This window comes from Saccoglossus kowalevskii, chromosome 3 (genome assembly GCF_978046115.1).
Source record: "Saccoglossus kowalevskii chromosome 3, keSacKowa6.1, whole genome shotgun sequence".
In the NCBI taxonomy this organism is placed as follows: Eukaryota; Metazoa; Hemichordata; class Enteropneusta; family Harrimaniidae; genus Saccoglossus; species Saccoglossus kowalevskii.
Window position 1 is genome coordinate 30,055,358 of NC_140643.1, and position 17,234 is coordinate 30,072,591.

General features: G+C 37.3%; 2 protein-coding genes and 2 long non-coding RNA genes across 4 annotated transcripts in view; 1 reads left to right on the forward strand and 3 right to left on the reverse strand.

The window, feature by feature from the left end:
* The window catches only part of LOC146747733 (neuronal cell adhesion molecule-like), a 45,482-nt gene extending 37,812 nt beyond the window's left edge, over positions 1-7,670 (reverse strand). Inside the window, exons 1-2 of the mRNA XM_085497020.1 lie at positions 7,542-7,670; positions 2,772-2,932 (exon numbers count right to left, since the gene is read on the reverse strand). Coding sequence (XP_085353146.1) covers positions 2,772-2,850 — 79 coding nt within the window. The 5' untranslated portion in view covers positions 2,851-2,932; positions 7,542-7,670. The remainder of the gene's footprint in view (positions 1-2,771; positions 2,933-7,541) is intronic.
* Positions 1-17,234, reverse strand: part of LOC102807938 (calcium-independent phospholipase A2-gamma-like) — a 90,825-nt gene that overhangs the window by 55,159 nt on the left and 18,432 nt on the right. The window lies entirely within an intron of this gene.
* LOC144349061 (uncharacterized) lies at positions 11,615-14,046 on the forward strand. The gene is made up of 3 exons (XR_014928979.1): positions 11,615-11,906; positions 12,350-12,539; positions 13,006-14,046. It is a non-coding gene; the product is annotated as an uncharacterized LOC144349061 (long non-coding RNA).
* LOC146747734 (uncharacterized) lies at positions 14,287-16,302 on the reverse strand. Its single transcript, XR_014928980.1, has 2 exons — positions 16,144-16,302; positions 14,287-15,625 (listed from the first exon to the last, which is right to left on the reverse strand). It is a non-coding gene; the product is annotated as an uncharacterized LOC146747734 (long non-coding RNA).

Consider the following 17,234-nt stretch of genomic DNA (forward strand, 5'->3'; position numbering starts at 1 on the left):
CTTTGATGGTTTATCAGCAGACAACGGCAACCAACGACCACAGTCGGCGGGCCGTTTGATGGTTCACAATGTCGAAGTGTTTACGTCCGATGATCACAGTAGCCAACCTGGATTTTTACAACAATTTATTATGTCAATCGTTCTAGGTGTTAAAAACTTTGCTGAATCCAATAAAATCGGGACATCTTGTAGCAGTTTACCATTCGAAAATCCCAATTTTACATTCAACTCATCAAAAATCAGAGAAAATAAATTCTATTCAGCTAAAATAAATTATTTTTAAAGTATTTTAAAGCGCTTATGTAAAATGGGTCAAATATGAAGCTTGGTACTATGGTAAAATGAAATAAAGTAATTAATGATCAATGTTAACAAAAAAACATGTACATAGACTTACAATATGGCAACTATATCATGATTGTAAGTTCCTTTCATCTTCAGCTGTTCAGACTTATTCTTGTACACATGATCAAATATGCAGACATGTGGATTTTTAATGAACACAAGCAAATGATTCAATATTATTTTGGTCACCTTGTGCATTTGGTATCGCTTACATAATGACATGCAATAGGAATGCATGAACTGAGGATACGCACCAATGATGGCGTTTCATTTCTATAATGAGGGGGATTCATAGAAATCTGCAACATTCCATGAGCAATAGACAAGTCAAGGGTTGCTAAGCTACCACGTGCATGACAATATTGATTTCATATGTAGGGTTGCTGTACTGTCCAGTTATTAGTTATTTATTAGTTTTTCACTTCTCTGCAGAGTTTTTTTTTTACTTGACAGCTTTCAAAGTTGTATCCCACTGAGGCTGTACTGTATAATGCCTTCCAGTTTGTTTATGCTGCCCTCAACGTTATTTATTTGAATGTACATGGAAAACAGATTGAACCCTATTGCAGCTAGGCAAATCAGTTTATGTTTTGCATGACCAGCAGCGAATCAGAACTTGTGTTACAGGCCACTTTCTAGAAGGCACAATCTAATTGGTTGACAAATTTCATCAGGAGAGCTGTTTAAAAATGATTTGCATAGGGGGGGACGGTCGATTCGTCCCAAATCACATTCGTCCCAAGTCGTTTCGTCCCACAAGTCGATTCGTCCCAAGTCGATTCGTCCCACAAGTTAATTCGTCCCAAAGTCGATTCGTCCCACAAGTTGATTCGTCTCAAAGTCGATTCGTCCCACGCACTGTTTTTGCCGACGTTATATACAAATACACCTTATATGCAACGTAGAGTTATTAGTTAATAAAAACAAATACACCTTACACGCAAAGTACAAGTTATTAGTTAATAAATACAAATACACCGTACACGCAACGTAGAGTTATTAGTTAATAAATACAAATACACCGTACATGCAACGTACAAGTTATTAGGTAATAAATACAAACACACCTTACATGCAACGTAGAGTTATTAGTTAATAAATACAAATACACCGTACATGCAACGTACAAGTTATTAGTTAATAAATACAAATACACCTTACATGCAACGTAGAGTTATTAGTTAATAAATACAAATACATCGTACATGCAACGTGGAGTTATTAATTAGCGTGTCAGTAACAGTTGGCATAGAAATTGACCCTGCTCAAGATCGTAATGCTGACCAAAAATTAAATAAATTGGACGAATGTGAATTGGGACGAATGTGAAATGGGACGAATGTGAATTGGGACGAATCGACTCGTGGGACGAATGTGAATTGGGACGAATCGACTTGTGGGACGAATGTGTTGGGACGAATGTGAATTGGGACAAATTGACTGTGAATCTGCATAGGTACCGTAGTTGGTCAAGTAAAGCTTAAGACATACACTAGCGGCCACAAATCGACAAGTATAATAATATCATTTGTTTCTACATCTTAAAATAAACACACACACAAAGCAAATCACTGGGGAACACTTCTCAGCTAAATTTTTACACAAGTTTCAGCTTCGCACTTATCTGGATTTTGGATTATATTCCTAAGCTTTAGTTCTTTAGTTATGTTTGTTTAATACAAAACAGAAAAATCTTGGTAATAATATGCAAGCTCCATGACATCGCCGAGTGGTTAGCAATTGGGGGAGCTTGTGAAAAATAATTACTTATAGCATAGCAATCCCAGTCAAAACTTATCTATTGCTTGAAATAGTTCTTGCTCCAGTGACTTGAGAGGGAATGTACCCACGGATGCGTAATTAATTAACTAAAATATCATCATCGTCCATGGCAACCCTGACATTGTCTGTGATCTTTGAACTATGACATGGATTAACATTCATGGCATTAAACTTGATGTTATACATGACCTTTTGAATTATGACATACAAGACCTTTGAACTATGACACATATGACCTTTGAGCTATGACACACATGACCTTTGAGCTATGACACACACAATTTAAGCCATGATATGAATGGCAACACACATAATACGACATAACAAAGTAAAGCAAAACTGGAAAGTACACAACAGTGATAATTGAGTAAGGCAACGGGTAATGAGTCATGACTGCAATGTTCTGACACCTTCCAATGAAGGAGTTGAAGATGAATATTAGCATGTGTCATGGTTAACTAAAATAGAGCCATTCTTTGTTTGACAAATAACTCCTTGATGGCAACCGAATTCATTAGTCGCTGCATCTTGTGATAGCGGAGCATTACAAACTTGCTAATAACACCATACAATGACGAATAACGAAGGTTGCCAGAAAGGATGGCTTTGTAATTCAACAAAAAAAATGATGAGGTTATACTTACAATCTGCGATTTGCGTAGAAACAACTGCTAAACAACATGCTATAAGTATTAATATCCTATCCCTCCTTGGCAGCACCATGATTATATAATTGAAGTCTGGGAAAGAACAAAAAAAGCTTTCCTCTCCTCTTTTCTACCTCCCCTCAACCTGTCACAGTAATCTGTGAGAAAACAAAAATGAATACATATGTAAATCATGTGGCAATCAAAATAGCTGCTTGCTAGAGTATCAAACTTCAGCAGTTAAAAGATTCAACAATTCAACAAAGACTACAAGTAAATACACAACAAAATATATCATACTCATCTGACTTTGATACCGGCCAGCCACTAATTTTTTTTGATTATTTCTATTTTTGGGGTCCCATCAATAATATTGATATCGTAAATTCTGATACATTTCTAATAAAATGTGCATATTTTTTACGACCATTTCTGTTTTTTATTGTAAAAGGGTTGTGGAAACCAATGATGACGCAACTACTTTGTCAATTACAAAATACTTCCCTAATGTGACACATGGTGAATGGAAATCTTCATTTGCAAAATTTGTCAGGGTAGGGGATGCTCGACTAAGCTCCCCACCAACTAAAAAACACAATTTTTGGAGTTGAGTACCCTGGATGTTAAGCCGGACGAATACTGTACAACATGCTATCCATATTTAATAGAAAAATTCAATGTAGGCGAGATGTGGCACGAATATCCATATCAAACTATCTGAAAAGTACATGATCAGTATCTATCAATCATACTAATTACATGCAAATAGATCATAGTCATTATCATCGGCAACCTAACTGCAAGGGCCACACATGGGCGTTTCACTGTTTCAAAACAACATATTTGTTCAAACTACTATTACAATCGTTTTCACTAAACATTGGACAATCAGATTGTGGTAAATGAAGATACATCAGAGCAAGTACCTAATGAAATTGCCACTGATTTTATCACTACTAATCAAAACATTATAACTGTAGCCTAAACATTTTTGATACAATGTATACCTGTCTGAGTCCAAGGCGCCATTCTCTCTTTTATTGTTTGCGCAAGACATTTCGTTTTTTAGCGTGAACAGTGTGAATTCTGACCAGCATTGCTGATTTACAATGCTCTTTGGACAATGGCTGAATATCTTTTCAAGCTACATTTTACTTATTACACGGAGGACAGAATTGTTCCCACCTATGTTAAAAAAGACGAGTTTATGTGCATGTCATATCAAAATTTTGTTGAATATCCATGCGAACAGATTGCTTTTTTAAGGCGAATGCAGGCTATTCGTCTGCAAATCATCAAGGAAATACAAGTGAATATATATTGTTTTAATACTGGTACAAGTTGACTTCCATTTCAGTTCGTATTGACCAGTTTTTGGCGGAAAGCAAATCACACTTTCTCTATCAAAAATTTGACATGCCCTGGGCGTGATGTGACCAATGGCGTCTGCTATAGCAAACTCAGTAAATCTATAAGAAAATTCCTGGTTTCCCCCCAAATACGATTTTATAGACCGAACACATTGTTCACAGATTATACTGGGGACTGTATGGTGGTTGAAAAATTAGGTGCACTCCTTGCTGTTGTAATAAATGTACAGTCAAACCTGTGTTAACGACCACCTGTGCAGAGCGGCCACCTGCTCATAGCGACCACCTCAGTACAGTCCCTTCGCAATTTACACGTTAAAGACACTGGATATAGCGACCACCTGTCCAACGCGACCAGCGACCACCCTATTGTAGACCTATTCACACTTTAACCTTTGTATAACGACCACCAACATGTCCATCAGACGGTCTCAGCAAAAAGACAATAGCTACTTGCGAATCGCTAACAGGAAAGTGGCCATATGTTATGTTCAGATTACCGAGTACGCAATCTGTAGACAGGGGTGACAATCGCAACTTGGATTGTGAAGTTGCGAAAAAGTAAAAAAAAACAAAAACAGTTGAATATCATCTGAATGTAACGTCTGGAGACTGGAAAGATTTTAACAACAAATTAAAACAGTTTCATTCAAAGTTGGAAATGAAAAACTAGCTTGTTTCCGATCGGTACTACCCCGGTATACTATCGATCCCCAGCCGGCCAGCGGCACTTCTGTGGACTGTCTCGCACATGAAGAGCACATTCCTCCCGTCCCGAAAACAAGAAAAAGTTTAATTAAATGAGAGATGTTTTATTTACCCTGTCGACATGAAATACCCGAACAAAATAATAAAACATTCGTTTATTTCGTTCTCATCGCGGGATTGCAAAATCTGACCTATTTTGGCCGCCATGTTGTTTGTTGTTGATCGTTATAAATTATGCTAATGAAGCTAGCGCATGGGCAAAACTGGGGGGTCATCTCGGGGTTATTCTCAACGAAAAATGATTTCTATTTTGATCCTCTTTTTTTATAAACGGTAATATCAATAATTCGGGAAAAATTCATTTCGTTTGGGCAGTTTTGATGCGTCGATGTTTGCAACAAATAACTGTAAAATTGCGTGTACGATCATCGTGTTTCATTTCCGGTTCGTTTGACTTTCTGATTTAACGCCGAGAGTTGGAGCAATCGTTACGAGTTTGGTAAATTTTGTTTATTACCAATGCTTCTTCATTTTTAATGCTTGTTTGTTTGTTTTTTCAAACACGGCAACTTTGCCTGTGCATTTTGTCACAGTGTACAATCGACAATACTAACGATGGGACTGATTACCACCTGTGATGGGCTGGGGAATAAGACTGCATGGCGAGAGTGTGAAAGTCCGAGCTGAAACACCAATGCGGCCGATCGTTGACAATCGTTCTTATGCATTAAATACACCAATGAATCCATGGGCAGAATCACTTGGTTTCAGTGAATTTACATGATATAATTTGTAGTAAAAAAGTAAAGCTGTGTAATTATCCAGATGAAAATGAGTGACTTATTAAAAAGACCAATTCATTGTGGGTTTGTTTTGCTTATGATCTCCCTTAAAATTCCCACCCTAATTAATATTCATGATTAAATGAATAAATTAGGCCACCTCCATATAAAGACCACCTGTCTATAAAGGACAGTTTGGCTCAGTCCACTGACTGTCCTTTATAGACAGGTTTGACTGTACCAAATTAGGTTCGACAATCCTGGCGGAATGAAAACCACAATTATCCTTGATTACACAATATCCCGGTGCCAAACAACGATTTCCAACATGGTCTTCTACATTGACTGCTTCAAAGAAAAAGTTCATCATTTCTATAGCATTGGAAGGTCCAACAATGATATCAGATTGTTCGACACCAAATATACTTGTAAGCAGGTTTATTGTGTAATTAATATTAGACGCAAACCGCTGTATTTCTTTCGCCGGTGTACCAATTTCTGCATGCCCGTAACGCCGGTTTCCAGTAGACTAAAAATATATACGAATGACAGACGCCTCGTCAAACCAGTGCAGCTGTTCTGGTCTAAAATCAGAAATGTTATTGATAAAATCAAGCATTCGTTGTTCGTTAATGTCAGTCGTTGACTTTGCAGCAATTACAAGGTCGTAGGAAGCAAAAAATACAAGTATTTGGTCTGGCCATCCATCGAGGGCCGTAGGTCCGAGGCGTATGTTGACGTGGGCCTAAGGACCACGTCTGCTAGGGGGATCCGTGGTGGCACACATTATCTTGGCGTAACTTTGACCGAATTTCACGCCGATAAATACTAGGCTGTCGCCGTTTATAAAATTCATTTCAATATGCTGTAAAATATTGCCAGTCAAGCATGTTCTGTTACCACGTTTTCGTCCGTGCTTCCCAGCTGAAACATCACTGCTAGTAATAAGTTTAGTGCATATATTATTCGCAGTACTTTTTGACACCCTAGTTTGTTGTGCAAAACTGCAAATTGACAATTTTCTGTCGTACACTAAATTGTGTGTCGAATTATGAGACTGCATTTTTTCACCAAATTACATGTACTCCCGACTTTCCCGCGTTATATGCTCTGGGTGTCTGGACACACTACTGGGACACACACAAACGTAACATTTTATGTAAATGAGTTGAGTACAGACAGTTATACATTGTATCAAACATGTTTAGGCTACAGTTATGATGTTTTGAATAGTAGTGATAAAATCACTGGCAATTTCATTAGGTACTTGCTCTGATGTATCAACATTTACCACAATCTGATTGTCCAATGTTTAGTGAAAACGATTGTAAATCGGTAAGCTGTTGCAGGTGATACAGTTTGTTTTGGTTTTAGAACTGTTCTGATCTACACCGGGCATGAACTTAGGGTACCACCAACAGTGTCTGATTCGTACCCCAAAATCATAGGTTGGCGACGTTTGAACGAGTGATTAGATTATTGACAAGCACGATGAACGGCAAAGGTGTGCGTTCTTTCCCCAACGTGGCCTCTCCCCTCCATTCGAATAAAAACGTGCAGCACTGACTCACGAAAACTAGCCGCGACGATAAAACGTTATCAACGGTAATAACTCGCTAGGAAATATCATGCTATATCCGAGTATTTGCCCCTTCAATGATGGTAGTGAACCTAGCAAAGGAAATAGCTAAGACGCTGAAAACATGTAGACAGCCGTCGATCAAGTAAAGTAAGGGTCCGCCATGATAGAACTGTAGACTGATATCAATAACCAACGGCCATCCTTCTGTCGACCTTGCAATATTCATAAAATACCAAATATATCGAGCAAGCTGTGACAGAAACGTTTCTCCTAAGTGAACCGATATAAATTCAATTCCCGGTTTTCAAGTTTAAATTCCACTTACCTTCAGTTTTACAGCCGTTCTGAGAATTATTCGGACAGTCAGTTAGCAAAATGACTTGCAACTTTGCAAAACACTTTGGTCTTTGCCCAATCTAGACTTGTCGGCGCCACTTGAGTGACGGGCGCGTGGTTTGGGATTACTATTTCATAGGGGTTGTCGGCTTGGTGAATTGTAAGTATTATCTAGCGTGCGTCCACAGCAACCATTCTTTATTTTTTATAATTATATTGTAATTATTTTCAGTAATTTTGAAAATCACAAGTTGGGTGTTGCTTAAATCTGTCGAAAAATGTCAACCACTCGCTCATTTTAGTCAGTTTTACCTGTTACAAAAATGGACTAAATATAATAACGGTCGTTATATCCCGTCATTTTCAAACTGCAGTTGAAAAAGTGATTCGATCAAGGAAGGCACTTTTGATTTGACAAAATTCATCAAACCGTTATAATCGAGTTTTCCGTTTGTGTATCCCTGACGTACTCTCCCACCTCGGCATAAAATCTGAATTTGATACATAATGCACCAGTAATTGTAATGTTTGTATGGTAACAGTAAGGAATAGACGAGACACGGTGTTATTCAGTTGACTACTAAATGGGAAGTAACTTTATTACTTAAAAGTACAGATATTGATTACATAGGAAGTGTGGGTAGTTCATTGACATGTGACGTATCACAGATGGTATTCAAGGATAACGATGTATACGTATTTGTTTATAAAGCAAGATACTTAACTACATTACATTCCTCCTTTAATAAAAATAAAAGAACGACTCCAGGGTGGGTGATATCATCACATCAGGAACAGAATAAAAGTTCATAAAGATATGTGATTCGAAAAATGAATATAATAATATAACTGTTAAAGAGTTATGGTGGTACATAAAGTATATATATAATACTAAGCTAATTAAGGTATGGGTTCAGAATATACTATTCTGTCCCGGCAATACTTCAAGCCCAGAAATTATTATGTTCTGCCACACGACTGAAGTATTTTTTTAACTGTCTAACTAAGTATGATAATCCTCAAGGTATTTCGGAGGATGACGATCTCTAGTAGGGTATCGTTTTGCAGATTCCTTTTGAACCGGAGATGCAGGATTATTGATATCCAAGGGTAAGTCCTCCTCATCTGTCAAATCGGTGGTGTTGATTTCATGGTCAATTTTATGGTGGGGAATTCTCTTAAAATGCGAAGAATTGCGAGTTATAGTACGCGTGCCTCTTTTGGCGGAAATCATGCTGCCTTTCCTTTGAATGACTTGGTATGGATCAGCGATGAAAGGAGTCTCGAGTTTTCCTTTTACCGCATTTTTAACGAGTACTGTGTCGCCCTCCTGAATTTCAGATGTAACCGTATTGCGTCGATTGTCAGCATACTCTTTCATTTTCTGTTTGGCCTTACTGTCTTGGTGTCTGATTTTATCACTAAGACTTGAGTTATAATACGTTGGTAATTTTATTCTCATTGGTCGTTGAAATATTTCAGTGGCGGGACTTTGACCTGTCGTGCAGTGAGGTGTGGATCGATAATTACGTAGAAATGTGTATATTTCTTGTTTCCACGATTTTCCCTCTGCGTGTGCTGTGCGTATTGCTTTCTCAAGGGTTCTCATAAAGCGTTCGGATTCGCCATTCGCTTCAGGCCAATGCGGTGTGATTCGGCGATGGTGAAACCCTAGGTGATCCGCGAATTGTCTAAACTCGTGGCTTTTGAATGGAGGTCCGTTGTCGGACGTCAAGCTTTTCGGAATTCCATATTCGGAAAATATTTTGTCGAGTTTGGGTATAACTGCTCTGGCGGATGTAGACTTAATTATTTCCACCACTGGGTAACGCGAGTAGTTGTCAATGACTACTAATAAATAGTCCCCTGACGGAAACGGTCCACAAAAATCCATTGCTAATTCCTCCCATGCGTTATCTGGAAGTGGTGTCATTTGTAGGGGTTCCCTGCTGTTTGAGTGTGTTGCCGATTGACAAGCCACACAGCTGTAGACTTTCTCTTCTACTAGTTTATCGATGTTGGGGAACCAGACTTTTTCCCTTAATAATCTCTTTGTTTTTACCACTCCCTGGTGTCCTTCATGTGCGAGATCTATTACGCGGTCTTGTAGCGATTTGGGAATTACAATTTGCGTTCCACGCAGAATTACGTCTTCTGTAGATGTTAATGTTAACGTATCTCGCACTTTCTGTAACGAACGAATTATCACTGAATCAATTTCGTTTTGTTCGTTACATTCAGTGTATTTATACCATGTCCCCGTTTTGATGGCTATGGCCGCAGCTTGAAATGTCTTGTCGGCTCTTGTCGCATTCTTAATTTCGTTAAGTGTCAGCGCTTTGGGTGTGGCATGAGTAGTAACGAAGTTTAGGTATTCGTCCGCAACTTTCTGTTCGCGATCTGTCGGTTTGGATTGTGCATTCGGGTGCCTTGACATGTAGTCAGCGGGGTTATCTTTCCCGGGTCGATATTTAACTGTATAATCATACTGTTGCATTTTTAGTGTCCATCGCTCAATTCTCGCGGGCGGCTTTGAACAATATCCCATGTGAATATATATGTTGTTAAACGCAATGGGGAAATCGGTGGCTCATTGTTAAGTTTCCAAACAGCGGAAGATCTCGGACTGATACAAATAGTCAAACAGGTGAAAAGCCAGACTAATATCGATAGTTTGGTACAAGAATACGCCGACTTGTGCACGGGTGTTGGAAAATTGACAGATTTCCAAGTCAAATTGCACATCGACGAATCGATACAGGCAGTAGCTCAACCTCACCGACGAATTCCTTTTCACATTCGTAAACGTGTGGAAAAGAAACTAGATGAAATGGAGAAAGACGGCATCATCGAAAAAGTTGATGAAGCGACTCCTTGGGTATCACCAATTGTAGTGGTACCTAAACCAAAAAGTCCTGATGATATCCGAATCTGCGTGGACATGCGGCAACCAAACAAGGCCGTAAAACGCGAAAGACACATAATGCCTACCACCGATGATATGATATGATACGTCACATGTCAATGAACTACCCACACTTCCTATGTAATCAATATGTAATCAATATCTGTACTTTTAAGTAATAAAGTTACTTCCCATTTAGTAGTCAACTGAATAACACCGTGTCTCGTCTATTCGTTACTGTTACCATACAAACATTACACTGGCGACGAGGATCCACGGATTACAAGAATCCACCGATACAAACTCATAATGGAAGGAGGATCTATTCCACATTATGAATCATTCCAAGTTCACGAGGACCCAAGTTCCTGTGGGAAAAGATGGGAAGAGTGGCTGGAAGGTTTTCAGAATCTAATGGTTGCATGTGGTATCGACAGTAAGAAGAGACAACGTGCTCTACTAGTCCACTACGCCGGACTAGAGGTTAGAAGGGAAGTCAAAGCTATTCCGAAAGAAAAGAGAGGCGAAGACGACGACGTTGACAAGCTCATCAAAGCATTGAATGAACGATTTAATCCAAGACGAACGAAATCGTATGAGAGACATATATTTCGTCAAACAAAGCAAAATCCCGGAGAGTCTACGGATCAATATCACGCCAGATTGCAGGTACTCGCGGCAACATGTGAATACGCCAATCCGGATGAAGAAATATGCACTCAAATAATTGAACACTGCACATCTCAACGATTGCGGCGACGTGCGCTGAGAGAGGATATGAATTTAAAGGGTTTACTCGACTTCGCAAGATCGCTCGAAGTATCGTAATCGCAAGCTGCCGACATGGAAAATAATACGCAATCATCGTCGGTTAACGCTATTCGTCAGTATGTTAGACCAAAACGCGGTAAACCACGACAAGACAAGCCAAAGAAAACGCGATGTTACTTTTGCGATGGCGAATATCCTCACACTGGTACGTGCCCTGCTAAAGGAAAAAAATGCAACGCATGTGGTAAACTTGGCCACTACGCTAAAGTGTGTAGAACAAAATCAAAGGGAGAAGCTACAAGGGGCAAACAGTATCGACAATCACAATCTGATTAAAATAAGATCCTGGTTTGGGCTTTTTTTTTTTTTTTTTTTAAATAATATCATTCATATTTTTTTCATATATTCTATTATTTTTTTTTTCAAAATTTATTTGCTGGTATTTTTTTGAAGTTTTGGTAATCGCGAAAGCCCACAAGGATCTGACCAACTACCTATACAAATCGCGTTCAAGTACCTCTCCGCTGACGGGATTAGTCAACCAATCACAGAGCGCCTTACGAAAACATGGTGATGCACTTTGCGCGTGCGCATGAAGTGGTCACAAAAAAAATGAAAAAAATGGCGGTGCTTACCGGCCAATCGAGCGAGAAACTCGAACAAATAATTGACCATGAGGTGAGTATTTGTTGAATATGACATGTTTCCTATTATGATTGAACTATGTCGGGTATTGGTGGACGTTTAGTCAAGTAACAATGTTTATATACGCGAAAATGCGTACTTGTGTGGATATAAATAAAAACACCAGTGTTATTCACAGGCGCTCGGAACGTTTCTTGGATAATAAAAAATGACCTAAAGTAGAATCGACATAATTAGTCAGTCGCCTACCACTCATGTTAGTCACATTAACAAGGATACAAGGAGATTGTGTTTTAATATTGTCGCCTCCTGTCTCATTAATGAAAGACCAAGTCACAGTCCCGCTATCCTCTACTGTCACTGGGAATTGTTTAATTTGACTGGTTCATCTCATTTCGAAATCTATACTTCCTGTTATTATTTTAATATCTTGGTGATTAGTTTCTAAGTGATTGATTAATTGGTAATTCTTCCAGATAGACAGTTTGACTTTGTTGGGATTTAGTGCAAAAATGGCCAGAGATATCCAGATTGATAGAAAGTTGCCAACCTATATATATAGTACCCCAGAAGAACAAAGCACACCTTCATAGACATGCTACATCAACATCATGGTGATAAGATTGTATTATTGGTAGTTGATGAAGTTCATACTATTCAAAAGGGGTAAGCATATTGCTTGTATGCTTGCATGTAAAATTTGTATGCATGTTATTTCCATAATTGACACTAGAGGCATTTTGAGTCGATCTGTAATTCCAAACCACTCACTGCATCATGGGAAAGAACTTCCATTGTATATATAATCTGGAAACTGACTAAATCCTCATGTAAATTTTATGAAATTTTTCAACAATATTAGGATTTGTATCACTATATTAATATACAATTTTTTCATCCTATGTCAGAGATTTTTTGGAGAAACAAGTGAAAAAAAACAAAAACATTATTACCATATACATGTACCACATTTTGGACTCTTGTAATCTCGATTTTATTTATTTTATTTTGAGTATCCTGATGGCCCAGTACCGATAATGATAAAACTATGACAAACACGACCTAATCTTGAATTCAACATGAATCTCTTTAACATCTAAATTTAGCATAATTTTTTTGATCAATTTAACAGGGGTGAAAAATCTGATGCAAGTAACAAAAGCAGACGAAAGGCACAAGAAGGGGCATTCCGAACTAGGGAACTGAGATAGTTTTTTCCTGGTGTCGGAGTTTTGGCATTAACAGCAACAGCATCAAAATGTCTGCAAAATCAGATTAAGGAAAATTTAATTATGCAGACTGCAAAGTTGTAAATGTTTGCCCAAACAGAGATAATATCAGACTATCTGTTTTGAAGATTCAACGAGATATCCCATCATCATTTTATTGAATGGTCGACAAGCTACGAGAAGATCTACATGAATCCCAAAGGACAATAGTATACTGTTCATCTATTGATGCAACAGAAACACTTTATTATTTTTTTAAGGAGGAATACCCTCAATTACAGCGAGACGGAAAATACAGTCCAGGAATCGCACTTAAAAGAGTTTACTAAATTATCTACTTCTAATTTTGAGATTATTTTTTGTACAACAGCCCTTGGGCATTGACATGAAATCAATATACCATGTACTTCACTATGGGTCATCATTTGATCTCGAGAGCTATATACAAGAATCTGGCAGAGTTGGAAGAGATGGTAAACCATCTCATGCCGCGTTATTTTATCACGGTGGAATGTTATGCGACATTTGTCCAGAACTAAAAAGTTATGTCAAAAATGATACTCTTTGTAGGAGAGTTTAATTATTTGAAGATTTTACATCCAGTAAATACTTAAGTGTTTTAAAAAACAAGGAATCACAACTGCTGTGATATATGTGAACGGAACTGTTCTTGTAGTAATTGCGACTCTCATGCTAATTGTGTAGAAAAATATATGGTCCATTACTGTGCCAATACAGAGAGTGATGAGTCACGTGCAGTTTAGAATCGGATGCTGTATTGGCAGATTCATTACAGTCTTCATGTTCTAATGAAAGTTCGGAAGCAGACCAAACTGAATAAATCAATGTACATGTACATATCACTTTGTTGATCATGTATGCATTTAAAATCAGAGTAAAAAAAAACACATCATTAATGTAAATAAATAATTGTTTATTACAAATTATATGATTCATTTTTGGCTCAAGTGTGAGTTTAAGGTGTGTTCCAGAAAATTATTTGGTGAACAAATCAAAGGATTTGCACCAAATTTGATAGGGATATTATACATTGATGTATCTACATGGCATTACTGTTGGGGATAATTTACTCGTGCAAATTATTTTTACATCATGAACACCTCCAATTTGTATTCTGAGCTTTTACAAGCTTGTCATTAAAACCCATACAAATCACACATATGGATGATAACCAAAATAACAAAGCCTTTTATTTCTATAGCGCTAAATGTGACATACAAAAAAGAATTAAAATTACAAGCAGATAGATATAACAGCTATAGAAAAGGGGCAACAAGAAGCATTGCCACCTGTATACATTGTGATTATAGGGGATGTGATGATTTTGGCATGGCAAGGTTCTGGTAAATAATATAAGGGAGAAATAATTGACAAAATAAGTTAAACATTAAATAGACTCTTTACATAGAGGTGTTTAAATTTTGTTTGACTATTGCAATATTTAATATAATTTTTGATATTACTACCGGTAGTATTCCAAAGTTTGATTCCATAACATGACATGCACATTGACTTGAGTAGTTCTTCTATATTTTATACAGAAATCTAAATGTTTTGTACAATGGTTGTGTACTTCATGGGTATTTGTAAAGTACTTCAAGTTGTTTTCTGGGACTTTTTTATGATAAACATTATACATTGCAAGCATGGTTCTTAATTCAATTAGATTTAATACATTTAGTTTATAAAATAATGGTTTTGTATGGCTAAAGTATCCCTCTTTTGTAACAATTCTTATAGCTTTTTTTGGAGTAAAAATAAACAAATTAGAGTAGTTTTATATGTATGTCCTCAGATTTCACAACAATACACAAGATATGGCAATATAAGGGTTAAATACAGACGAGTCTAACAGGTATTTTAATTTTTAAAGAATACCTAAGTTTTTAGCAGCTTTAACTAAATATTTTTCACATGTTCTTTCCACTGGAATTTACAGTCCAGTTCTACACATAAGAATTTAGTATGATACACTCTTTCAATATAAACATCATTGATTGGATGGACACTGTTTACATTTTTACAATAGAAAATCGTGTAGTTAGTTTTAGTAATATTTAAAGATAATTTGTTAGCCATAAACCATAAGTGTAAATTCTTCATATTTTCTAGATAAAAATATGTTAGTATCATTTGCATATAGAATAACCTTTAACAATTATGATACATTACAGATATCATTTGCATATAGTATAAATAAAGTTGAACCTTGCGGAACGCCATGAATTATACTCATTAGATCTGAGTTAATACCATCAATACAGACCTGCTGTAACCTGTTATCCAAACACCTCGAATGCCATAATTACATATTTTTTGGACTAGGATTTTGTGATCTATAGTGTCAAACGCCTTTTTTAGGTCGATGAAAACACCAACTGTATACATAGAGACCATGATGGTAATTGTATATCTTGTAAAACATCACATTAGATATCTGGATTATCGTGGAACTTTAAATCACAAACTGCACACAGGTTTGTTTGGGTTGCCATGATTAATCTGTGTGGAAAAAATACAAAACCAATTATCTCCACAATTACTAGTAGTATAACGTTTTACTGGGACGTGAAGTTGACGATCTAACGTATGCGGTTGGTTGCCGAAGTCTAGTAGAAAATATTGTTTATAAATGATAAAAGACGCCCAAAATTGCCGCTACTACGTTTTAAGCCGACCCTGTATAACTAGTGTCATTTATAAGCATTATTTCCTGCTAGATTTCGGCAGAGACCTTTTGTCTTTTAAGTTCTATTGATTTCAGCAACCAACCGGCGACTGACTAACTATGCCGATCCCACTTTAGGTAATTTTTTTTATTATCCAGGAAACGTTCCGAGCGCCTGTGCAACCAACCACATACTAAAATCGCCTATGATTGTTTCGTTACGGCACGGAAATCTTACAATCAAATCAATAATGCATAACGTTAATCATTTTCCAAGCTAAACTAATTAGTGAATGGCAGCTCAAAAAACAAGGCACGTGAATGGTTACTGAAATCGATAGCGATAACTTACGTATTTGCACTGTTCAATGTAGCTTAGTATACGTCTTCTGAAAAAATACAGCAGAAAAACAAGTCCACCATTGTTCATGTGTTTGTTTGTTGTGTCGCTTCTCCTGCTCTAGAAAGTGATTTGTAACACGAGTTCTGATTGGTTGCTGATTCTACGAGACTTGAACGCGATTTGTATAGGTAGTTGGTCAGATCCTGGTGGGCTTTCGCGATTACCAAAACTTAAAAAAATACCAGCAAACAAATTTTGAAAAAAAAATAATAGAATATATGAAAAAAATATTAATGATATTAGTTTAACAAAAAAAACAAAAAAAACAAAAAAAAAAAAAAAAAAAAGCCCAAACTAGGATCTTATTTTAATCAGATTGCGACAATCAGTACGGCGAGTCGCGTTTGACACCGGCGTCGACACCGATTCAAGCTGCGAATCGGAAAAAGGATATGTATTTGGAATACGTACGGCATCGATAAACGCGACAACTACCAAATGCCCAACAACGGACATTAAAATACGAGGTAAGACTATACAGTTTTTAATCGATACTGGGGCTGCGATTAATATAATAGACGAACATGACTTCGAAAGTATTAAACGCGAGGTTACGTTACGCCCGACCAATATGCAGATATTCCCGTACAAAAGTTCTACTCCGCTTGAAACTCTCGGTAAATTTGTGACTGACATCGAATGTAAGACATCCGCTGGGCCGAGAAAAATATCCCATCCTCGTCGCCAGTGTAATGTTTGTATGGTAACAGTAAGGAATAGACGAGACACGGTGTTATTCAGTTGACTACTAAATGGGAAGTAACTTTATTACTTAAAAGTACAGATATTGATTACATAGGAAGTGTGGGTAGTTCATTGACATGTGACGTATCACAGATGGTATTCAAGGATAACGATGTATACGTATTTGTTTATAAAGCAAGATACTTAACTACATTACAGTAATGTAAAAGCAACTTTTAGTTTGGCCCAAAACTGTCGCGAAACTGCAGCGCGTCCCGCTAAGAAACTTTACTTTGAGCCTTCCCGCCAACGACGAGTTCATTAATACCTGGGGTTACTCAACACTCGGGAGTTGT